This window comes from Camponotus vicinus, unplaced genomic scaffold (assembly GCF_025532165.1).
Source record: "Camponotus vicinus isolate PSW18456_S1 unplaced genomic scaffold, iyCamVici1.0 SCAF_4, whole genome shotgun sequence".
Taxonomy (NCBI): Eukaryota; Metazoa; Arthropoda; class Insecta; order Hymenoptera; family Formicidae; genus Camponotus; species Camponotus vicinus.
The window spans coordinates 2,259,756-2,284,151 of record NW_028141976.1 but is presented as its reverse complement, the minus strand read 5'-3'; the positions used below and the strand labels follow the sequence as shown (position 1 = coordinate 2,284,151).

Here is a 24,396-nt window from a genome sequence, read left to right as displayed (position 1 = left end):
TAAAATAATGTTTTTATTATAAAAAGTTTATATTTAGAATAATTTATGCATATAAAACTATAAACTAAATGTATTTGCTTTGATAAGTTTATTATTACTTTTTAATAGTACGTATTAGTATGTATTAAAATGTATACTAATGTTTTTTATCATAATAAAAAATTAAATAAAAATTGTAATAGAGCATCACCATTTTATCAATATACCTTTTCAATTTTATTTAATATGTCATTTTATAACATTTTATACATATATTTTTATAACAAAAATATTTTAAGAGAATCTTCATGAATATAAAAAATATATTAATATTTCTACTAATCTTTTTTATTCTTAACTAAAACATAAAATAGTAAATTAATATCACAAGTTCTTTCAAATCTTACAATGTAACATTACAATGTTACGTATTACGTATTAAAATAGAAAAAAATTATAAATCTGTAATACATATTTTTAAAACAAACCAGTCTTTTAAGAATATCTTCATAAATGTAAAATAATAAATTAATATTTTTATTAATCTTTTCTATTCTTAACTAAAACATTTAAAATTAATATCACAATGTTCTTTCAAATCTTACAATGTAACATTACAATGTTATATAAAGTATAACATATTAAAATAAAAATTATTATTAAACCAAAAATTATAAATCTTTTAGTATAAAACAAAAAATTATAAATCTGTAATACATATATACTTATGGAAAACATTGCATTAACATGCATGTGCTAGTTATTATTTAAAATATAAAATTTACTTATTATTTCTAGAAAATAATTCTCGGAGAATTTCTATTTTTTCTTTATGACAACGCTCTTTCTCTTTTTCTTTCTCATTCTGAATATCTCGTAGTACCGCCAAAACGTTTGGAGATTTCTGCACTTTTCTTTTAATTTCTTCTTCTTCGCTACTCAAAGCATCTATTTTTCTTTTTTTAATAGTATGTTGGCCTATACCGAAGCAAACGTCAGGTTCCATGCTGTCGTCAATGCTATTAATTAATTCAAATTCTTCTTCAAAATCGATATCACATTTTTCACTCCCTGATCTTTTATTATTTTTCTTTGCAGCATTTCTTCTTTTTAACATATTTTTATATCTATATTCGCATTGCAATGGCGAACGAAAAGTTTCATATTTTTTTGAAATTTCATTACTTATAAATTCCCACATACATTTTTTATTTTTGAATGTGGTAAATGGGCCTATTTGTCCAATATTTTCATAATATAATTGTAGTAATTCTTTGCTTTCATTGTTCGTCCATAAAACTCTATGCGTCTCTTTTTCTTCCTTCATAGTTATGAACCTTTCTTTATCATCAAATGATGCGGTACTGCACGGCATTATGTTCTCTAAAGTAAAATTATTTTATTATTATCTTTATATCCATTTTTATATTTATAATAGTTCAAAGATTTTCGCACATAAATCACTTACCATTCTCCATTGTTGACGATTCGCTAGAGTTTGTTTTCACAAATTTTAATGTGACATTTCCTGAAAAGAAAAATAATTTTATATTTTTGATACAGCAATGGATGTTTCATTGTCAATGAAGCAAATTATTGGCTGCGTTCAGCAGAAAAAGCTGCTTTACAACAGCTGCTTGCAAAGCAGCTCTTTCTGCTGAACGCAGTCATTATTTGTACAATATTTTTACAGTAAAAAATTTACCATCATTATCCATACATTCACATAAAATTCCTTCTGCTGTTTTCACAATTTTTCCATTTTCATCTCTGATGATTTTCATAATGTTGCTATTATCTGTAAAAATAGTCATTAAAGATATTTTTTATGCATTACACGGTATATGGCATGTTAACATTTCACATGTTTGTTTCTATAATATAATATAATAAAATTTCTTACCTGATTCACTCATTGTCCTTATTTTTTCACTTATTCTTATTTTTATTTTAGTGTTTTTGTTTCTTGTTCTGATTTTAGTGTTTCTTTATTACCACTTACAATATTTGATAAAGGTTAAAGAAGAACGTTGAGAAGGCACTTTCCGCCATGATAGTTTCGAGTCATCGAGTTTCAAATCGAACTTCCGATCTGACCGACTCGACTCAGTGTCGGGTAGAGTCAATAAATCGAATACGCTATATACAGGGTGTTTCATTTTAATCCGACCAGTCGAATATCTCGAAAACCAAGCCCGGGAGAGAAAAATATTTCAGACAAAAGTTGTTTGGTTTCGAGGGGGCCATAAGATGGTATCATTGGTTTGACCTTGAAGAGTCATTTGAAGGTCACGTGAAGGTCACTTCAATTTTTTTAAATGGAACACCCTATATATTTTTGCACACTCTTGTAGCTTATCTCGAGAGCTTTCCAAAACACTATCATTAAGTACCTTTTCGTTAAGTACTTTTTGAGTTATGATGCTTGAAATAATTTCTTAATTTTACATAAACCGTAAAATATCTTGTAAAATATTCATTTTTCGATTATCTTACCTTAATACTTTTATGTACAAAATAATGAGAGGAATCAATTGGTGTAAAGAAAACACATAGTTGTTTCGAAGAAAAAATATGTAATTTGCAATTAACAATTCCATATTTTTTCTTCGAAACAACTATGTGTTTTCTTTACACCAATTGATTCCTCTCATTATTTTGTACGTAAAAGTATTAAGGTAAGATAATCGAAAAATGAATATTTTACTAGATATTTTACGGTTTATGTAGAATTAAGAAATTATTTCAAGCCTCATAACTCAAAAAGTACTTAACGAAAAGGTACTTAATTATAGTGTTTTGGAAAGCTCTCAATGTCAGCTACAAGAATGTGCAAAAATATATAGGATATTCCATTTAAGAAATTTAAGGTGACCTTTATGTGACCTTCAAATGACTGTTCAAGGTCAAATCATTGTCACCATCTTATGGCCCCCTCGAAACCAAACAACTTTTGTCTGAAATATTTTTCTCTCCCGGGCTTGGTTTTCGAGATATTCGACTGGTCGGATTAAAATGAAATACCCTGTATATGAACATGTAATAAAATATTTAAATAATACTTAATATATATATAAAATAAAATATTTAACTACACTTAATTATACTTAATAATACTTAACTATTTAACTAATATTTAACTAAATACTTAAAATATTTAATATTTAATGTAACATTTATAATACTTTCATAATAACTAATATTTCTATAACTATATAATAAAATTTTTTGTATTACAGATTATATAATACTTTCATTAGCTGACCCTTTAGTTGAGATTTTTGAGGTTCCGATATTTTTTTTAATTGACATGCAATTGCTTTTGCAAAAATTTCGTCTTCATCTGTTATATCAAAGGATTTATTTTCACTTTTCTTTTCTAAATGTGCTGAAACCACTGACGTAAATTTAAAAAAAGATTCTTCCAACTTATCTGCTGAAGATGTGCATTTAATTTTTTTGTGAATCTTTTTGGTGAATTTAATGACATTCTTGATGACGAAGAGTCAAGAGATGGAAGTACTAATTCCCGATCAAGTTGAGATGCTGGAAATACTGATTCTCGATCAAGTTGAGATGCTGAAAATACTGTCTCTTGATCAAGTTGAGATGAAATTTTTCTATTAAGAGAAGAATTGCTGTTGGAATGTCTTGAATGTGCTGTTGGAAAAATTTCTTTGTTTTTGGATAATGTTTCTGAATATTCTAATAAAGGAAATATTTTATCGTTAGTTGTTAATGCGTTTGGACTAGGCGGTGAAAGAAAATCAGATGCATTTGGACTAGGTGGTGAAGGAAAATCATCATCGCTATCACATAAGTCTGAAGAAGAAAATGAATACATAAATATTAATTTATCTTCAGTATTGATATATAAAAATTTGCATATATTTTAGAATTATAGCTATATTTGTAATATAGCTATTATTATATTTGTTATATATACAAATATAGCTATAATGCTGGATTCACACTGCGCCCGATGTCTGACGATATCCAATGACAAAGCTTGTTTTTTAGAAATTCTAGCTAAAGATATTTTAGATAACTCTGTTTCCTAGAAAACGCAGACGCAGTGTGAATCTATCATTAAACCGTACTTGTTATATTTGCAGATTCAGAATTTATAGGAAATGGTCTCTTTAGTTTATTATGTTTATGTGGTTCCTTGGCCATATTTTTCTGGGAATAACTATTATCACTATTATTATTACTATTATTAATAATATCACTATTATTACTATTATCACTATTATTTGAGCAAAATGTAGTAACTGAATAAGAAGAAGAATGGAATGCAGAAGGTGTTGATAAATTTGTAGAAGCTATTTCTGATGATGCATTCACAGTTCTTAACGTTGGTTTAGATGATTTATTAATTGTATCATCTTCGTTACTTCGGATCTGATTTCTTAATATATTTAAGGATCCTGCAATTAAAATTATATTTAAAATAACACAGACACACACACGCACAATATTTTATAAATAAATACAATATTATTAGGCCTCGTTTACAATAGAGTCATAAGTCGTAAGTCATAAGAAATTAAACAATCTGATTCGATTACTCTTCTCTAAATTTAACTGTGATTAATTTTTTACGACTTACGACTCCATTGTAGACAAGGCTTTAGTCTACTAACAATATAAACTCACCTAATATTTTTGTTGCCTCATTCGTCTTGATTGGATGTTTGGAAGTTAAGTTGGATATATTGGTTATAGATCTGAATGAAACATTCATACAAACATAGAGAATTATATAAATGTTTTACAAATATAATATATAGCTATAAATATAATATATATAAGCTATAAGAATTTTATAAAAAAACTTACTTCCTACTCTTAACAAATTTGAACAAAAAATTCGTATTTGTTCGTATAAAGGAAATGATTGTCTCATTGTACTTCCACTTCCACTTCTTGTTTCCATTTCTCGTAATTTTTTTTCACGAGAATATCGCTCACGCAGCCTTGCCCATCTCGTTTGACAATCTGAAGCTAAAGATATAATTAATCTATTTCATCGTATTAAACCTATTTATATAAGAAATACATTTCTTCTGATAACAAAACTTGTCGAAAACACAACATTGTCAAAATGACAACACTTACACGCAATGTCAGCACAATGATTGACTATTAACGCAATTTGCTGCTTTTTTACGACAACTGTCTGTTTTCGACAGAATTTGCTATTAAAATATATAATTATTAAAATAAAAGAGGTTTATATATATACAGGGTGTCGCAGACCATCCGTATCAGCCGAATATCTCAAAAACTGAGCGCGACAGACAAAAATATTTCAGACAAAAATTGTAAGGTTTCAAGTAACGCATTACATGGCGATATCAGTATGACCTTGAAGAGTGTTGTCAAGATCACGTGAAGGTCATAGAAAACACATAGTTGTTTCAAAGAAAAAATATGTAATTTGCAATTAACAATTACATATTTTTTCTTAAAAATAACTGTGTTTTCTTTACACCAATTGATTCCTCTCATTATTTTTTTCATAAAAGTATTAAGGTAAGATAATCGAAAAATGAATATTTTACAAGATATTTTACGGTTTATGTAAAATTAAGAAATGATTTCAAGCCTTATAACTCAAAAAGTACTTGAGGGAAGAATATTTTATTATAGTGTTTTGGAAAGCCCTCGAGATAAGCTACAAGAATGTGGAATAAAAAGTAGGGAGTTCCATTTAAGAAATTGACGGTGACCTTTACGTGACCTTCAAATGACTCTCCAAGGTCAAATCATTGCCACCAAATGATGGCCCCCTTCAAGCCATACAACTTTTGTTTGAAACATTTTTTTGTTAGATTATTGTAAGTGCCTTAAAAATCGTGGCGACCGTTACAAGGACCACCCTGTATATACAGGGTGATTCTGAACAAACGTTTGTCTTTAAAATATCAAATTCTTGAATGAATTTTAAGACAATTTTTCCTCTTGCAAAATTTTGCCCGGAGTTTTTATACTATAAAGGAAAATAGTTAACTACTTACGGAACGAGTACAAGAGGTAGGCAGGGACGGCGCGATATAGGCGATTACGTGGGGCACTCGCCGCAATCAGTTGATTGCTATACGCGATGACTGTAACAATCAGTGTGTGTGTGAGAATGTGTACACACACACACACACACACTGATTGTTACAGTCATCGCGTATAGCAATCAGCTGATCGCGGCGAGTGCCCCACGTAATCGCCTATATCGCGCCGTCCCTGCCCACTAACTATTTTCCTTTATAGTATAAAAACTAAGCTCCGGGCAAAATTTTGCAAGAGGAAAAATCGTCTTAGAATTCATTCAAAAATTTGATATTTTAAAGACAAACGTTTGTTCAGAATCACCCTGTATATGTATATATATACAGGGTGTCCCGCAACGTGATGTCCACACTGAAACTATGTATTCCTTGTGTCATTCTAAGTCAAAAATTCTTAATACACATATGCCCTAAAGTCGATTGTTTCAAAGTTATAGAGAAAAAACAAAATTGCATAAAATAAGAACAATATTATTTATTAAAGACAATATTATTTATTGATAATTAAACAATAATTAAATGATAATTAAACAATAATTTACTTTATAAACTACTTTATAAATTGTTCAAAGTGACCACCATTTTGGTCCACACACACTTCTGCTCTTTGAATTATTGATGTTGCAGAATGCAAAAGAAGTTCCACATCGTTACGTATATTATTACAAGCGTCTGTTATTTTATTTAATAACTGCTGCCGATTGACTGGCTTATCCGCATAGACTAGAGATTTTATGTGCCCCCACAAAAAATAATCCAGAGGAGATAGATCGGGAGATCTTGTAGGCCAATTTATTGGACCTCCCCGGCCAATCCAACGCTCAGGAAATTTTTCATTTAGATATCTCGTAACAATTCTGCTAAAATGAGGTGGTGCTCCATCTTGTTGAAACCACATTTGTATTCTGATGTTTAAAGGCAGATCTTCAAGAAGTTCGGGCAACTGTTCTTGTAATAAATGCAAGTATCGTTCAGCATTTAAATGATCTTCAATAATGATGGGCCCTATTAGACGATTACCGATTATACCGCACCAGATATTCACTGAAAATCGATTTTGAAAATGTGTTTCAATAATAGCATGAGGATTTTCTTCTCGTGGTGACCAAACGTGTGAGTTTCTATTATTTGTAATGCCGTCTCTCGTAAAACTAGCTTCGTCGGTAAATAAAATTTTTGTATGTATTTGCCGATTTCTTAAAAGCCAGTGACAAAAATCGACGCGTGCAGGATAATCATTTGGTTGAAGAGCTTGAACATTCATAAAATGGAATGGGTATAAATCATAATCACGCAGTACTTTCCAAATTGTCGTTTTAGAGACGTTAGTTTGCGCCGAAAGTCTTCTGATACTAATAGTAGGAGTTCTGTCCACCGTTGCTAGTATCGCATCCTCGACTTGATGTCGCCTTAATGGTCTCTCAAGATTTTTATTTGGAACCGTACCAGTAAATTTAATGCTTCGGTGGACATTGCTAAAAACTCTTCGATCTGGTACTCTGCGATTAGGAAACCGTCGGTGATATTCTGTTACTGCTGCACGTGCGTTACCATTACAGAAACCATAAATAAAATGAATATCGGCATATTCTTCATTGGAAAATATACTCATGATTGGTAGGTAAGAGAAATTTCTAAGCTCTGTTTATGCGATGTTTTCACTTAAAACGACAGTCAATTTATTAATATTATCTTGTGTGGTAAGTGTGGAAAACAATGAATTATGTCGAGTGTGAAGTTGCCGCATTCGCTTCAGCTTATGCGGCAACTTCATGCGCGACGTAGTTCGTTGTCTTCCGCACATGCCATACATACAATATTTTTTGTAATGCCTGTTATTTCCGCACTACTAGTGCGGTAAGGTAAGTCATAAAGGTGCTTTTCTCGCATTAGTGCGAGAAATAACTACTTCTGCATTTTTTCGCTATAACTTTGAAACAAGCGACTTTAGGGCATACGTGTAGTAAGACTTTTTGACTTAGAATGACAAAAAGAATACACAGTTTCAGTGTGGACATCACGTTGCGGGACACCCTGTATATATATACAGGGTGAGCCATTTTAATTAACGCACGCAATTATTTCGGAAACAAAGCATTTTAGAGAAAAATGTTTCAGACAAAAGTTTTATGGTTTCGAGGGGGCCATAAGATGGTATCATTCGTTTGACCTCGAAGAGTTATTTGAAGGTCACGTGAAGGTCACCTTCAATTTCTTAAATGGAACCTACTATTTGTCATTGCATATTCTTGTAGCTTATCTCGAGAGCTTTCCAAAACACTATAATTAAGTACCTTTTCGTTAAGTACTTTTTGAGTTATGAGGCTTGAAATAATTTCTTAATTTTACATAAACCGTAAAATATCTTGTAAAATATTCATTTTTCGATTATCTTACCTTAATACTTTTATGTACAAAATAATGAGAGGAATCAATTGGTGTAAAGAAAACACATAGTTGTTTTTAAGAAAAAATATGGAATTGTTAATTGCAAATTACATATTTTTTCTTCAAAACAACTATGTGTTTTCTTTACACCAGTTGATTCCTCTCATTATTTTGTACGTAAAAGTATTAAGGTAAGATAATCGAATATAAGATAATGAATATTTTACAAGATATTTTACGGTTTATGTAAAATTAAGAAATTATTTCAAGCCTCATAACTCAAAAAGTACTTAACGAAAAGGTACTTAATTATAGTGTTTTGGAAAGCTCTCGAGATAAGCTACAAGAATATGCAATGACAAATAGTAGGTTCCATTTAAGAAATTGAAGGTGACCTTCATGTGACCTTCAAATAACTCTTCAAGGTCAAACCAATGATACCATCTTATGGCCCCCTCGAAACCATAAAACTTTTGTCTGAAACATTTTTCTCTAAAATGCTGTTTCCGAAATAATTGCGTGCGTTAATTAAAATGGCTCACCCTGTATATATATATATAATGTATATAAGTAATATAAAAAATGTATTCCATACCTGTTGTGTTTAATATATCTCCTATTTCTTTCCATGAGTTATTTTTTCTAATAATATCTAATAATATCTTTAAAATCTCTTGATTCTTTATTATAAAGATGCGGATAACCTTTAACAAGATCCACTCTAATAACGAATCTTCCTCTCTCGAAGTCATTGTATTAATTATTCTGTTCTCACACATATTTTCTTCATTTTCACTTCTTTTCAAATAATAATTATTATGATCATCCATATTTTAGCTTTATGAATTTTTATTTATTTTCTTTAATGCAGTCTAGCGTGAACTAGAGAGCCTCTAGGAGAAAGAGGCGACAACCGGGTCACGTGACCAGGTGCTCCGTGATTGGCTGGCATAATCATGTACAAATTTTAGACATTGCGACGCCAATGCAGAGAGTTGTGAGGTTAGTATGTTAGCAATCGCATATTTAGACGTGCATTTGGATGTATATTAACCTATTTACGAAATCCGAGGTGTGTTCACTAACAAAAATTATGAATAAATATTATAATTTAAAAAAATGTATATTTAAACCTTTATTTACATATTGCATATGCTTACTGTTAGTATACAAAGTTAGTACACAAATATTATTGAATTATATTAAATTGTATTAACACACCTAATAACTCGTGTCTGCTCGTAAATGCCTTTTACTCCTGTCTTAACTTACTGTTAGTGTTGTACAAAAATAAATATTACAATCGCAGTATTAAATTAACAATGCACAATTCGCTTTTTTAGGTACATTATTGTTCTATCACAGGCAGAATTATCACTTGCCATGCCATCGAATTGCACCGCATACAAGTGTTCAAAGAACAGCGATCAAGATTTTGCCTTATTTCGATATCCCCATGATGAAGCATTAAAACAAAAATGGGTTACTGCGGTCGGACGAGGCAAAGATTGGTCACCTAACAGTTCTCAAAAACTTTGTGAGGTTAGTAACAATACATACTATACTTTCACTTTATTCGTCAGAAGATGAACAAATATAACAATATAATTTAATGGTGGACCCAAAGCAAATTTTTGATTTTCTCCCATAGATACATTTTATGCCTTCGGACATTGAATTTGTTGCTGGGCGCAAACGAGTGAAAGCCGGAGCCTTTCCCTCTCGTTTTTGTACGTGTACTACAGAGAATCGATAACATCCAAGAAAAAAACAGACATCCAGAAATGAGCCTTATCGGCGTCAGGATTCTGTTGGAAGTAACAAGCAAGGAAAACTAAAACAAATAAATCATTGTGATCATACATACGATGCATTGGATCAGCGAACGCCTTTATCAGTTATTAATACATACAACGGGATGACATATCCAAGGAAAAGGCAAGGATTCTCTGTTCAATATTAGTGTGGTTGTGTGCAATCTTGCAAACCATTAACTAAGGAAGAAATACAAAGTACAACAAAGAGTCAGGAAATTGTAGAAGAACCAGATAAATTGCAGTCGATAGTTGAAGATGAGAATTCACTGCAACACTTTCTTGATGAAAATAAACAATTGCGGAGCGAAATGAAGCAAACGGTGGAAGAAGTATTAAAAATAACCAAAAAGACTGATACCAGTATTAATGTAAATTTTGACGAACATTATACAGAAGAATATAGAAAGTTGTGCGAAGAAAATTCCGAATTAAAACAACAGCTTAAAATTCTAAGCGAACGTGTACAACTTACGGGTTGCGTCAGTTATCTTCAGAACTAAGCAGCATTATTGTTAACAAAAACACTACGTCTGCTTTTGGTAGCAAAAGCATGGGGTCGAGACTCCTGGCTGACAATTTCAATCCACGAAAAAATTTCCACTGCTCAATCAATAATGAGAAACTGTGATACTATGTGTTGTATGATGTTTTTTTTATAGCTAAAGTTTATTAATGTAAATCAATATTATAATGCGCATTATTTAAAAGATATTTTTTGTTTATTTAAAATAAAACCAAAGACTGAGTATGAAAACTAAGCATAAAAATCTGAAGTGGATTATTGATATAAAAAACTTGCAAATTATTTTTATTATTTGTTATATCATTTATTGTATTTTATTGTATTATTGTACTTTGTATAACTTTTAGAAGACAATTTGTTTTACTGAAATATATATCGATTACTTAAATATACGTTATGTGAATGTACTGTGATCCTATGAAAATAAAGATAATATTGAATATACTGTCTACAATACATTAAATTTCTAATTATTTATAATTGATATTATGTTTACAAATAAAATTACATTTACAATTACAATTACAATTAAAATATATATATAATTGAAATTATATTTACAATTAATGTTAATACTTGTAATTTACAATTTAATTATATATAATATTTTAAATTTTAATTTATTAACTTTGTTTCAATTTTTTTCATTTTGCAATATGTTTTGAAGCAGAGAAATAGCTGATCTCAATATATCATTTTCTCTGCGTATTTTTTCTATTATTTTCTTTTGCTTCTCAGCACAATTGTTGCTATTTCCAACAGATTCCTGTATTTCTTTCTTAGTTAGTGATTTGCAAGATTGCACACAACCGTATTGATGTTAAACAGAGGATCCTTGTCTTTTCCTTAGGTATGTCATCCCGTTGTATGTATTAATAACTGATAAAGGCGTTCGCTGATCCAATGCATCGTATGTATGATCACAATGATTTATTTGTTTTAGTTTTCCTTGCTTGTTACTTCCAATAGAATGCTGACGCCAATAAGGCTCACTTCTGGATGTCTGTTTTTTTCTTGGATGTTCTCGATTCTCTGTAGTACACGTACAAAAACGAGAGGGAAAGACTCCGGCTTTCACTCGTTTGCGCCCAGCAACAAATTCAATGTCCGAAGGCATAAAATGTATCTATGGGAGAAAATCAAAAATTTGCTTTGGGTCCATTAAATTATATTGTTACATTTGTTCATCTTCTGACGAATAAAGTGAAAGTATAGTGTGTATTGTTACTAACCTCACAAAGTTTTTGAGAACTGTTAGGTGACTAATCTTTGCCTCGTCCGACCGCAGCAACCCATTTTTGTTTTAATGCTTCATCATGGGGATATCGAAACAAGGCAAAATCTTGATCGCTGTTCTTTGAACACTTGTATGCGGTGCAATTCGATGGCATGGCAAGTGATAATTCTGCCTGTGATAGAACAATAATGTACCTAAAAAAGCGAATTGTGCATTGTTAATTTAATACTGCGATTGTAATATTTATTTTTGTACAACACTAACAGTAAGCATATGCAATATGTAAATAAAGGTTTAAATATACATTTTTTTAAATTATAATATTTATTCATAATTTTTGTTAGTGAACACACCTCGGATTTCGTAAATAGGTTAATATACATCCAAATGCACGTCTAAATATGCGATTGCTAACATAATAACCTCACAACTCTCTGCATTGGCGTCGCAATGTCTCAAATTTGTACATGATTATACCAGCCAATCACGGAGCACCTGGTCACGTGATCCGGTTGTCGTCTCTCTCTCCTAGAGGCTCTCTAGCGTGAACATAAATACCACAGACTTCTATAACGGTGGAACTAAGTTGTCATCCTGGCGGGAATTCATGTCTGACATTTGATTGGATGTACATAGATCATATGCATAAAAATTTCGTTCTTATGGATTTTTTCATTTCTTAAGGCCATCACACACGAAATTGCATAGCTGCATATGCATAACATAAGACCTTATGGACCAATGAGCATCGAGTATTATGTTATGTAAGTCAATATGGCGACTTAATACTCGATGCTCATTGGTCCATATGGTCTTATGCTATGCATATGCAGCTATGCAATTTCGGTGAGGGCCCTTATGCACATGTTATGCTTATGCTTATGGCCTGGTTTACACCGTACGTCTTTTGATTAGAGACCTATAATCAGAGATGCGCCAATGACTCCCCACCACGATTTCTATCCGCCATCTTGTACCCTATGACGTCATTGACATCACATGTGGGCTACGTTCCAAAATTCACTGCCAGTACTGAAAATCTATAGTTTACGTGACGTACACTATAGATTTTCAGTACTGGCAGTGAATTTTGGAACACAGCCGTGCTTGTTCCTAGCAAAACAATCTTTCTCAATTTAAAAAAAATTTATGTAAGCTAATTGAGATTATTATGTTATGAACTTATAATATTTCATAATACATGAAAAAACAAGATCTTACTCAGATTTAACACAAGCAACAATTAGCATGACGTCAATAAACATCATCAGTAACGTCATTAATGACGTCATGGGGTACAAGATGGCGGAAAAACCACGTGATTTTACAGTGACCAATCAAAAACTGTTCGCCATTGGCGCATCTCTGATTATAGGTCTCTACTTTTGATACGCGAATCAAAAGTAATGCGCAACAAACGTTTAATTCGACTGCGTTTACATCAAATGTATAAATACATGCGCGCGCTTTAAGGAATCCAGCTAAAGTACGCAATAAAGTACGAAGAGTCGACAAGTGATACACAGTAGTGTTATATAAACGAAAAATGGCCGATCATTCAGAAATCATCCTTCGTTCTTTGATGCACAAGTGTTTACAGCGCCACACATATGCTTGATACGCGTATTATTTTGATACGATACGCCTTCTCGATGCGTATCATACCAACTCAAACGGCATTGTTTACACCATACATTTAGTACGAACATAACATTTGATACGCGTATCAAAGTGTGCTTCTGGATGCACCCAAACGGTCGTATTAAGTCGCCATATTGACTTACATAACATAATACTCGTTGCTCATTGGTCCATATAGTCTTATGTTATGCATATGCAGCTATGCAATTTTGTGTGTGATGGCCTTAAACCAGGCCTATGGGCCTGAGCAGAATGGCTGCCTTATAATTTTAAGACTATGTTTTATGCCTTAAGTCTTTTGTCTTAGGTAACGCACAATACTGTGTGTTATGTCTCGAGTCTTATGTATACGCGAACGTTTATTTCTTACAAACCACGCAGACTGCCCCCAGAAAAGTACGCAGCCGCGAAACGAGAGTTCGAGATGATGTTGGCACAAGGAATATGTCGCCTCTCTTCATCACAATGGGCAAGTCCGTTACACCTAGTACGTAAAAGCAACGGAGAATGGAGACCGTGCGGAGATTTTCGTAAATTGAACAGTGTGACGATCATGGATAAGTATCCTCTACCTCACATACAGGACTTTACATACCACTTAGCTGGATGCACCGTTTTCTCCAAAATAGATCTTGTGAAAGCATACTTTCAGATTCTAGTAGCGGAAGAAGATTGCCATAAAACTGCAATAACTACACCATTCGGATTGTATGAATTTTACAGAATGCCATTTGGTTTGCGAAACGCAACGCAAACTTTCCAAAGATTTATTGACGCAGTTCTAAGAGGACTCGACTTTTGTCACGGCTATATCGATCTGTTGGTAGCATCAAGAGACGAAGAGGAACACCGAAAACATCTCGAGCAAATATTTCAACGTTTAAAGGAGCACGGACTATCTATCAACGTGACAAAAAGCGAATTTGCGGAAAAAGAGGTCGAATATCTCGGATACACAGTCAACAAAGAAGGAATACGTCCGACGAACGATAGAGTAAAAGCCATCGTTGATTTCAAGAAGCCGAACAATATAAAAGAGCTTAGGAGATATCTTCGGATCATCAACTTCTATCACAGATTCATCAAAAATGCAGCAGCCGTTCTAGCTCCATTAAATGGATACCTGACAGGAGCGAAGAAACGCGACAAGCGGCCAATAGAGTGGACTACACAAGCAGAGGAAGCCTTTCATGAAAGTAAAAGACGTTTAGCAGAGACTACCCTACTGGTTCATCTACGAGGAAACGCCAAACTATTCCTCAGAACAGACGCTTCCAACGTAGCCATGGGAGCGGTATTGGAGCAGTATCAAGAGGGAGAATACAAGCCATTAGGATTCTTCTCTAAGAAGTTATCTGAGGCACAACAAAACTATAGCACATACGACAGAGAACTCCTAGCAATTTATTCCGCATTAAAATTCTTTCAACACATGGCAGAAGGACGAAACGTAGTTGTGTTAACGGATCACAAACCACTACAATACGCGTTCTCACAAGCTTCTAATAAAGCCTCTGAACGGCAAAGGAGACAATTAGACTTTATAAGTCAGATTACTACTAATATTGTCCATATTGCAGGGCATGAAAACCAGGTAGCGGATGCACTGTCACGAGTAGAAGCTGTCAACCTACCAGTTATCGTCACAACAGACGAACTTTACGAGGAACAGCAGAAAGACGAGGAACTCAGAGCTCTACTGGAGACTGAGACATCATTCTCACTAAGGCCACTACGGTTAGACGGAGGAGACAAAACCATATACTGCAGTGTCGACAAGGAAATTCGAATATACGTACCGAGAGTATTACGGAAGCAAATTTTCGACAACATACATAATCTGTCACACCCAAGTGGAAGGACAACAAAGAAAACAATCGCACAAAGATTCGTTTGGCCAGGTATGCAGAAAGATATTGCTAACTGGGCCAAGACATGCTTATCGTGTCAGAGAGCGAAAGTCCACAGACACAATCACAGAATTCCAGAGCGAATTCCAGTCCCGGACGATAGGTTCCAACACGTACACCTAGACATCGTAGGACCGCTACCCAACTCTAAAGGAATGAGGTACTGTTTAACCATGATCGACAGGACAACAAGATGGCCGGAAGCTACACCAATAGCGGACACATCAGCGGACACTGTAACAGACGCATTTTTTAATACATGGATCGCACGATTCGGAGCACCATACATGATTACAACCGACAGAGGAGCGCAGTTCGAGTCAGCAATATTTGAAGCGATGGTCAAGCTAATAGGAAGTCGGAGAATCCGAACGACAGCGTAAGCAAATGGGATGATCGAGCGATGGCACCGATCGCTCAAGGCAGCAATCATGTGTCACGGCACCACGGATTGGACTAATGTACTTCCTATGGTACTTTTAGGATTGCGAAACAGTTACAAGGACGACATTAAGACATCCGCAGCAGAGATGGTCTACGGAAAAACACTACAGATACCCGGCGAATATTTCGCAGCCGAGGAGCCCACTGGATGCCCGGACATGTTCCTGCAGAAACTACGCGAGCGAATGCGGCGAGTAGGACCGAAGCCCACAGCGCATCACATCAAACAAAAGGCCTTTGTTCACAAGGAGTTGGAGGACTGTACACATGTCTTCGTCAGGGTCGATCGAGCGACCAGATCCCTAGAACAACCATATGAAAGACCTTTTCCCATAATCAAAAGACTGACTGATTTTTTGTACAGGATCAACTACAAGGACCGACCGACTGAGATCAACATTGACAGATTGAAGCCGGCGTTCATTGAAAGGGCTAGGGAGAACCAACAACTATCCGAGGATAATTCCCTTCCAGAACCTTCGCCAGCTGAGACAGAGAAAGGACATCTTGCACGAAAAATTAGATTCGCGACTCCATGAACGGAGTCACTAAGGGGGGAGTGATTGTGGCGTCCCTCCATCTGGACAAAATACAGATGAATGGGTTTACGAACGCACTAGCGCCATCACATACCTCGCCCCGATCCACCAAAGACATAGAGGCACTCACTCTAGTGTGTCTCGTCGTCCGAAGCGGACGTAAGTTACCAAAGACTGAAACCATAGTTGTAAATTCCTTTGTTGTAAAATATATTTTTATAAAGACAAACTGAATGTATCAATCCACCCGGCATCGAACGACAGTTAATAGGAGGTCTTTAATAACCTGACTCTCTATAACATTGGACGCAATGTAAATCCTCCTTTAACGAGTTAAACCAATGACGTATATAACTAGACCAAGCATTCTCAGAGTGGGGTCCCATGGAGCGTATTACGATACGCGCGTATCGGGCGTATTGAAAATCTGACCAATCGCAGACGTTCCGCTGTTTGTGATACAGGAAAGTTACGCGCGTATCGGGCGTATCGTAATACCAGAGAGAAGCCTGAGAGGGGCCACGCTGCCATTTTTCATGGGACGCTTTTTCTACGTCGTACACTAGCGGCGCGTGCATCCATTTTACGCCGCCTGGAACTACATGGCCACATCCACTTTTAGGTGCCGATAAAACAGTCGGTTTTGGTTCATGTCCGTGCTACATCCACAATTTATAGCTCAGAAATAACATCCCGCATATAGACGTAATTAAAATATACTTTGTTAGCTGCGCGATTTCTTTTCCACATTCAAGTATACAGGGTGACCCATTTTAACTTAGGCAGCCAAATAACTCGAAAAATAAGCAAGATAGAGAAAAATGTTTTAGACAAAAGTTGTATGGTTTCGAGGGGGCCATAAGATGGTATCATTGGTTTGACCTTGAAGAGTCATTTGAAGGTCACGTGAAGGTCACTTCAATTTTTTTAAATGGAACATCCTATATATTTTTGTACATTCTTGTAGCTCATCTCGAGAGCTTTCCAAAACACTATAATTAAGTACATTTTCGTTAAGTACTTTTTGAGTTATGAGGCTTGAAATAATTTCTTAATTTTACATAAACCGTAAAATATCTTGTAAAATATTCATTTTTCGATTACCTTACCTTAATAGTTTTATGTACAAAATAATGAGAGGAATCAATTGGTGTAAAGAAAACACATAGTTGTTTCGAAGAAAAAATATGTAATTTGCAATTAACAATTCCATATTTTTTCTTAAAAACAACTATGTGTTTTCTTTACACCAATTGATTCCTCTCATTATTTTGTACATAAAAGTATTAAGGTAAGATAATCGAAAAATGAATATTTTACAAGATATTTTACGGTTTATGTAAAATTAAGAAATTATTTCAAGCATCATAACTCAAAAAGTACTTAACGGAAAGGTACTTAATTATAGTGTTTTGGAAAGCTCTCGAAATAAGCTACAAGAATGTACAAAAATATATAGGGTATTCCATTTAAAAAAATTGAAGTGACCTTCACGTGACCTTCAAATGACTCTTCAAGGTCAAACCAATGATACCATCTTATGGCCCCCTCGAAACCATACAACTTTTGTCTAAAACATTTTTCTCTATCTTGCTTATTTTTCGAGTTATTTGGCTGCCTAAGTTAAAATGGGTCACCCTGTATATTATAAATATCAATATTAATGAGATGCTATTAATGAGAGCTATTAATGAAATAAGTTTGTGTAATATACGTGTGTAGGATATTTTCTCGTGAATATTATTCTCGATAGAAAACAGAAAAGATAAATTATATAAAATTCAATAAATTGAATTTTATTTACTAAAACGATCTTAGAAGAAAGACAATTATCCCATTAGACCATTTCCAGGAGATGTCACGTGAACTACATATTTGATACGCAACATATATAACTCTTTTAAAAATAAATATAACATTAAATATATTGAAACTAAATTTTTTTATATTTCTACTAGTTTGTTATTGAACATAATTTTAGAGTTAACAAGATTCTTGCTAAAAACTAAAAACTAACAATTAATCACATTAAACTGAACATTTCTCATTGGAATAATTTTCAATTAGATACAATTTTTTTATTTATCTGACAATAAGGAATAATTATCCGAATTATATCATGTTTGATGTCATTTTAAACGCAAAAATTTCATTAATTTATTTTAATTACTTTCAAAAAGATCAAATAAAATATAAAAGTTTTAGTTTTTATTTTATGGATATTTATAGTTATAAATTATTATACATAACGAAAAAAAAGTTTTCGATATTATTGAAAGCGAGAGCGAGAACGAATAAGAGCAAGCGAAATGACGTATCGTCAAAAGAGTTCCGAAGTCTCTTACGCGACACACCCTTTCTCTATAGTATGTCACGAGTATGTCATCTTATCAGAATAGAAAATAAAATGCATTTCATTCGTTTTAAAGTAATTTTAATGGAATAATGAGCATTTTGCAATTAAAATGACATCAAACACGACATAAGTAAATGTCGGATAAATGTAGTTAAATATACATATAATCCAAATTTTTATTATCAGACTAATTAAAAATTGTCCGATTTATATCGTGTTTGGTGTCATTTTAATCGTAAAAATCTCATTAATTCATTAAAATTATTTTCAAATCGATAAAATACAAAATAAAAGTTTTAGTTTTTAATTTATAAGATGTTTGCATTCTCGTGAGTTGCGAATGGATAGAGAAAGCGAGAAAACCGATTGCTAAAGACTTCGGAACTCTTTGATGATAGGTCAACTCGCTCGCACTCTATTCGTGGTCTCGCTTTCTCTGTCAGACTTCACAATCGTACTAGACAGCTCGGAAAGATAAGCGGACCCGAGGATCGAGAGTGAGATCGCGAGTAGAGAGTGAGCGAGATGACCTATCATCAAAGAGTTCCGAAGTCTTTAATAATCGGTTTTCTCGCTTTCTCTATCCATTCGCAACTCACGAGAATGCAAACATCTTATAAATTAAAAACTAAAACTTTTATTTTGTATTTTATCGATTTGAAAATAATTTTAATGAATTAATGAGATTTTTACGATTAAAATGACACCAAACACGATATAAATCGGACAATTTTTAATTAGTCTGATAATAAAAATTTGGATTATATATTTAACTACATTTATCCGACATTTACTTATGTCGTGTTTGATGTCATTTTAATTGCAAAATGCTCATTATTCCATTAAAATTACTTTAAAACGAATAAAATGCATTTTATTTTCTATTCTGATAAGATGACATACTCGTGACATACTATAGAGAAAGGGTGTGTCGCGTAAGAGACTTCGGAACTCTTTTGACGATACGTCATCTCGCTTGCTCTTATTCGTTCTCGCTCTCGCTTTCAATAATATCGAAAACTTTTTTTTCGTTATGTATAATAATTTATAACTATAAATATCCATAAAATAAAAACTAAAACTTTTATATTTTATTTGATCTTTTTGAAAGTAATTAAAATAAATTAATGAAATTTTTGCGTTTAAAATGACATCAAACATGATATAATTCGGATAATTGTTCCTTATTGTTAGATAAATAAAAAAATTGTATCTAATTGAAAATTATTCCAATGAGAAATGTTCGGTTTAATGTGATTAATTTTTAGTTTTTAGTTTTTAGCAAGAATCTTGTTAACTCTAAAATTATGTTCAATAACAAACTAGTAGAAATATAAAAAAATTTAGTTTCAATATATTTAATGTTATATTTATTTTTAAAAGAGTTATATATGTTGCGTATCAAATATGTAGTGTTCACGTGACATCTCCTGGAAATGGTCTATAATTGTCTTTCTTCTAAGATCGTTTTAGTAAATAAAATTCAATTTATTGAATTTTATATAATTTATCTTTTCTGTTTTCTATCGAGAATAATCCCAGATAGCACAGAACATTCTATGGACGTTCATTTTATGTCCATTTTACATCTGCACGTCTATGGACATGAAATGAACGTTTATCGTACATCCGATTCCAGACATCCGTTAATGGCCAATATTTGGACGTCCACAAGATGTCCAATCTTGAATGTCAAAGTTTCGCACGACCACACAAGGATGTATTAGTTCGTTCGTTTACCGCTACGCGACGTGCGATGTGCAATCTTTCTCGTATTTAAGTTTTAGTTATGAGAATTATATAAAGTTTGCAAAGGGTAATAAATAAAATTTGAGATATATTGTTCAATTTAATTTCTGATCTCATTGCAAGAGCTTCAGATATTAAATTGATTTTATAAATCGGACAAGTAAATGTCCGGCGAATAAACGAAAATAATCCGGTACCTATTTAAACTTGGTTGTTGCACTTTACATATTTAAATTACCTAATTAAAATGTAGAGTGCAATAAGCAAGTATAAATATAAATAAAATTTTTACATGAATTTTATGTAAAGTTTTATATGAAATAGATAAATTATATTATTTTATTATATTATTTAATTTTGTTGGGCCAAAAAGTTTATGTTTTATATGTTATGAAGGATGCATAATGCGATTTATTTATGTATAATAAAGAATAATTTTTTATATATGATTAAATTAGGTCAAAATCCATACATAATTATATCTACACAATTATACATAATTAAATATAAACTTTTTTCTGAGTTTATGAATTTTTGATGTTTATTTCAACAATAATCTGGAAGAGTAGGGCACTGAAAATGACGTCCATTTTAGGTCATTTTATGAGTATTATTTTGAACGTCCGAAGTTGTGACAAACCGACGCCTTATGGGCGTTCAATAGACCCAGATAGCACAGAACATTCTATGGACGTTCATTTTATGTCCATTTTACATCTGCACGTCCATGGACATGAAATGAACGTTTATCGTACATCCGATTCCAGACATCCGTTAATGGCCAATATTTGGACGTCCACAAGATGTCCAATCTTGGATGTCAAAGTTTCGCACGACCACACAAGGATGTATTAGTTCGTTCGTTTACCGCTACGCGACGTGCGATGCGCAATCTTTCTCGTATTTAAGTTTTAGTTATGAGAATTATATAAAGTTTGCAAAGGGTAATAAATAAAATTTGAGATATATTGTTCAATTTAATTTCTGATCTCATTGCAAGAGCTTCAGATATTAAATTGATTTTATAAATCGGACAAGTAAATGTCCGGCGAATAAACGAAAATAATCCGGTACCTATTTAAACTTGGTTATTGCACTTTACATATTTAAATTACCTAATTAAAATGTAGAGTGCAATAAGCAAATATAAATATAAATAAAATTTTTACATGAATTTTATGTAAAGTTTTATATGAAATAGATAAATTATATTATTTTATTATATTATTTAATTTTGTTGGGCCAAAAAGTTTATGTTTTATATGTTATGAAGGATGCATAATGCGATTTATTTATGTATAATAAAGAATAATTTTTTATATATGATTAAATTAGGTCAAAATCCATACATAATTATATCTACACAATTATACATAATTAAATATAAACTTTTTTCTGAGTTTATGAATTTTTGATGTTTATTTCAACAATAATCTGGAAGAGTAGGGCACTGAAAATGACGTCCATTTTAGGTCATTTTTTGAGTATTATTTTGAACGTCCGAAGTTGTGACAAACCGACGCCTTATGGGCGTTCAATAGATGTCCGTCAAACTTAATTCACACGTCTTTTGGATGTCCCAATGTCCGAACTCGGACATCCACTGGACGTCAATGGAACGTCCATGTGCTGTCTGGGGATGTCCGTCAAACTTAATTCACACGTCTTTTGGATGTCCCAATGTCCGAACTCGGACATCCACTGGACGTCAATGGAACGTCCATGTGCTATCTGGGATATTCACGAGAAAATATCCTACACACGTATCCCACATAGCACAAAACGTCCTGTGGATGTTCATTTTATATCCATTTTACATCCGTATGTCCATGGATATGAAATGAACATCCATGGTATATCCAATATGAGACATCCATCAATGGACAATATTTAGATATCCACAGAATGTCCAGTCTTGGACGTCAAATCCCATATAGCATAAGATCTCCGTAGAATATCCTTATTTGATCGGAATGATCTCAAATATATATAGTGATTCAGACTAATTTACCTGAGGATTACCTGAGGATATTTCTAATTGTCATATATACATATACACATATATATATATACCCAGATAGCACAGAACATTCTATGGACGTTCATTTTATGTCCATTTTACATCTGCACGTCCATGGACATGAAATGAACGTTTATCGTACATCCGATTCCAGACATCCGTTAATGGCCAATATTTGGACGTCCACAAGATGTCCAATCTTGGATGTCAAAGTTTCGCACGACCACACAAGGATGTATTAGTTCGTTCGTTTACCGCTACGCGACGTGCGATGCGCAATCTTTCTCGTATTTAAGTTTTAGTTATGAGAATTATATAAAGTTTGCAAAGGGTAATAAATAAAATTTGAGATATATTGTTCAATTTAATTTCTGATCTCATTGCAAGAGCTTCAGATATTAAATTGATTTTATAAATCGGACAAGTAAATGTCCGGCGAATAAACGAAAATAATCCGGTACCTATTTAAACTTGGTTGTTGCACTTTACATATTTAAATTATCTAATTAAAATGTAGAGTGCAATAAGCAAGTATAAATATAAATAAAATTTTTACATGAATTTTATGTAAAGTTTTATATGAAATAGATAAATTATATTATTTTATTATATTATTTAATTTTGTTGGGCCAAAAAGTTTATGTTTTATATGTTATGAAGGATGCATAATGCGATTTATTTATGTATAATAAAGAATAATTTTTTATATATGATTAAATTAGGTCAAAATCCATACATAATTATATCTACACAATTATACATAATTAAATATAAACTTTTTTCTGAGTTTATGAATTTTTGATGTTTATTTCAACAATAATCTGGAAGAGTAGGGCACTGAAAATAACGTCCATTTTAGGTCATTTTTTGAGTATTATTTTGAACGTCCGAAGTTGTGACAAACCGACGCCTTATGGGCGTTCAATAGATGTCCGTCAAACTTAATTCACACGTCTTTTGGATGTCCCAATGTCCGAACTCGGACATCCACTGGACGTCAATGGAACGTCCATGTGCTATCTGGGTATATATATATTTTACTTATTTATTTTTTAAAGTATTTGTTAACTTTATTTTATCTACTATATATGTATATACATATATATATATATATATATATATATATCTAAATGTATTTTATTTTTTAATATATTTATTATAAGTTCCCGCCAAGTTATCGTTGGCGAGAAATCGGCTAGCTTCGGCTATACTCGGTTCGTTACGGTTACACGTTGCTCGCGTCGAAAAAATGGCATCACTGCATGTTGACCAGAAGTCTTGTCTTGCCGGCCAAAGAGTGTTATTGAGTGTCGAGAGATCGGTTTTGATGAGCAGCTAGTGTTTAGGATCTTGATTGACTGTCGTACTTGTACGGATGAATTATATCCGTGGTACTCTACAGTGAATTCTGCGAGAGATCGTTAACGCGTGCATATACCGTCGTGGCATACACGTGTGATATAGTGCGCGGCAGAAGGGCATAGAAGCCATCTTAACTGCATTTTTTCTTTATGTTTTTTTGTTCTCTTTGTCTCGGCTGATATGCAGCAATTTATATATTAGACTTATTGTGCCAAAGACTTGTAAATAGTGTATATATATATATATATATATATATATATATATATATGTATATAAGTGTAATACGAAACTTGTCGTATATATCATATATATGAATGGTTGTTGGCCATTTCTGTCTAAGATTATTAGACAGTAGTATTATCT

At 32.7% G+C, this 24,396-nt stretch overlaps 3 protein-coding genes and 2 long non-coding RNA genes across 5 annotated transcripts; 2 read left to right on the top strand and 3 right to left on the bottom strand.

Annotated features, from left to right (window-relative positions):
• Positions 1-679: 679 nt before the first annotated feature.
• LOC145970264 (uncharacterized) lies at positions 680-2,248 on the bottom strand. Its single transcript, XM_083096845.1, has 4 exons — positions 1,883-2,248; positions 1,685-1,777; positions 1,448-1,507; positions 680-1,362 (listed from the first exon to the last, which is right to left on the bottom strand). The coding sequence occupies exons 1-4, from the start codon at positions 1,893-1,895 to the stop codon at positions 761-763; spliced, it is 768 nt and encodes a 255-aa protein (XP_082952971.1). The 5' UTR covers positions 1,896-2,248; the 3' UTR covers positions 680-760.
• A 1,701-nt stretch (positions 2,249-3,949) lies between these two features.
• LOC145970851 (uncharacterized) lies at positions 3,950-4,979 on the bottom strand. The gene is made up of 4 exons (XR_014438637.1): positions 4,822-4,979; positions 4,639-4,709; positions 4,255-4,409; positions 3,950-4,171 (listed from the first exon to the last, which is right to left on the bottom strand). It is a non-coding gene; the product is annotated as an uncharacterized LOC145970851 (long non-coding RNA).
• A 4,472-nt stretch (positions 4,980-9,451) lies between these two features.
• LOC145969937 (THAP domain-containing protein 6-like) lies at positions 9,452-11,116 on the top strand. Its single transcript, XM_083096275.1, has 3 exons — positions 9,452-9,507; positions 9,779-9,977; positions 10,087-11,116. Exons 2-3 carry the CDS (start codon positions 9,819-9,821, stop codon positions 10,189-10,191), a joined length of 264 nt encoding a protein of 87 aa, XP_082952401.1. The 5' UTR covers positions 9,452-9,507; positions 9,779-9,818; the 3' UTR covers positions 10,192-11,116.
• Positions 11,117-11,132: 16 nt separating this feature from the next.
• Positions 11,133-12,457, bottom strand: LOC145969938 (uncharacterized). Its single transcript, XR_014438268.1, has 3 exons — positions 12,366-12,457; positions 12,008-12,206; positions 11,133-11,901 (listed from the first exon to the last, which is right to left on the bottom strand). It is a non-coding gene; the product is annotated as an uncharacterized LOC145969938 (long non-coding RNA).
• Positions 12,458-15,994: 3,537 nt separating this feature from the next.
• On the top strand, positions 15,995-16,546 carry LOC145969865 (uncharacterized). The gene has a single exon (XM_083096159.1). The coding sequence runs from the start codon at positions 15,995-15,997 to the stop codon at positions 16,544-16,546; it is 552 nt and encodes a 183-aa protein (XP_082952285.1).
• Positions 16,547-24,396: the final 7,850 nt, after the last annotated feature.

Bases quoted from the DNA above. Each gene is read 5' to 3' on its own strand.
- LOC145970264 (XM_083096845.1), bottom strand. The intron at 1,508-1,684 runs GTAAATTTTTTA...TTTTCTTTTCAG, and splicing joins TGAATGTATGGATAATGATG to GAAATGTCACATTAAAATTT. The intron at 1,363-1,447 runs GTAAGTGATTTA...ATTTTACTTTAG, and splicing joins ATCGTCAACAATGGAGAATG to AGAACATAATGCCGTGCAGT.
- LOC145969937 (XM_083096275.1), top strand. From the start codon at position 9,819: ATGCCATCGAATTGCACCGCATACAAGTGTTCAAAGAACAGCGATCAA. The intron at 9,978-10,086 runs GTTAGTAACAAT...TTTCTCCCATAG, and splicing joins GTTCTCAAAAACTTTGTGAG to ATACATTTTATGCCTTCGGA.
- LOC145969865 (XM_083096159.1), top strand. From the start codon at position 15,995: ATGTGTCACGGCACCACGGATTGGACTAATGTACTTCCTATGGTACTT.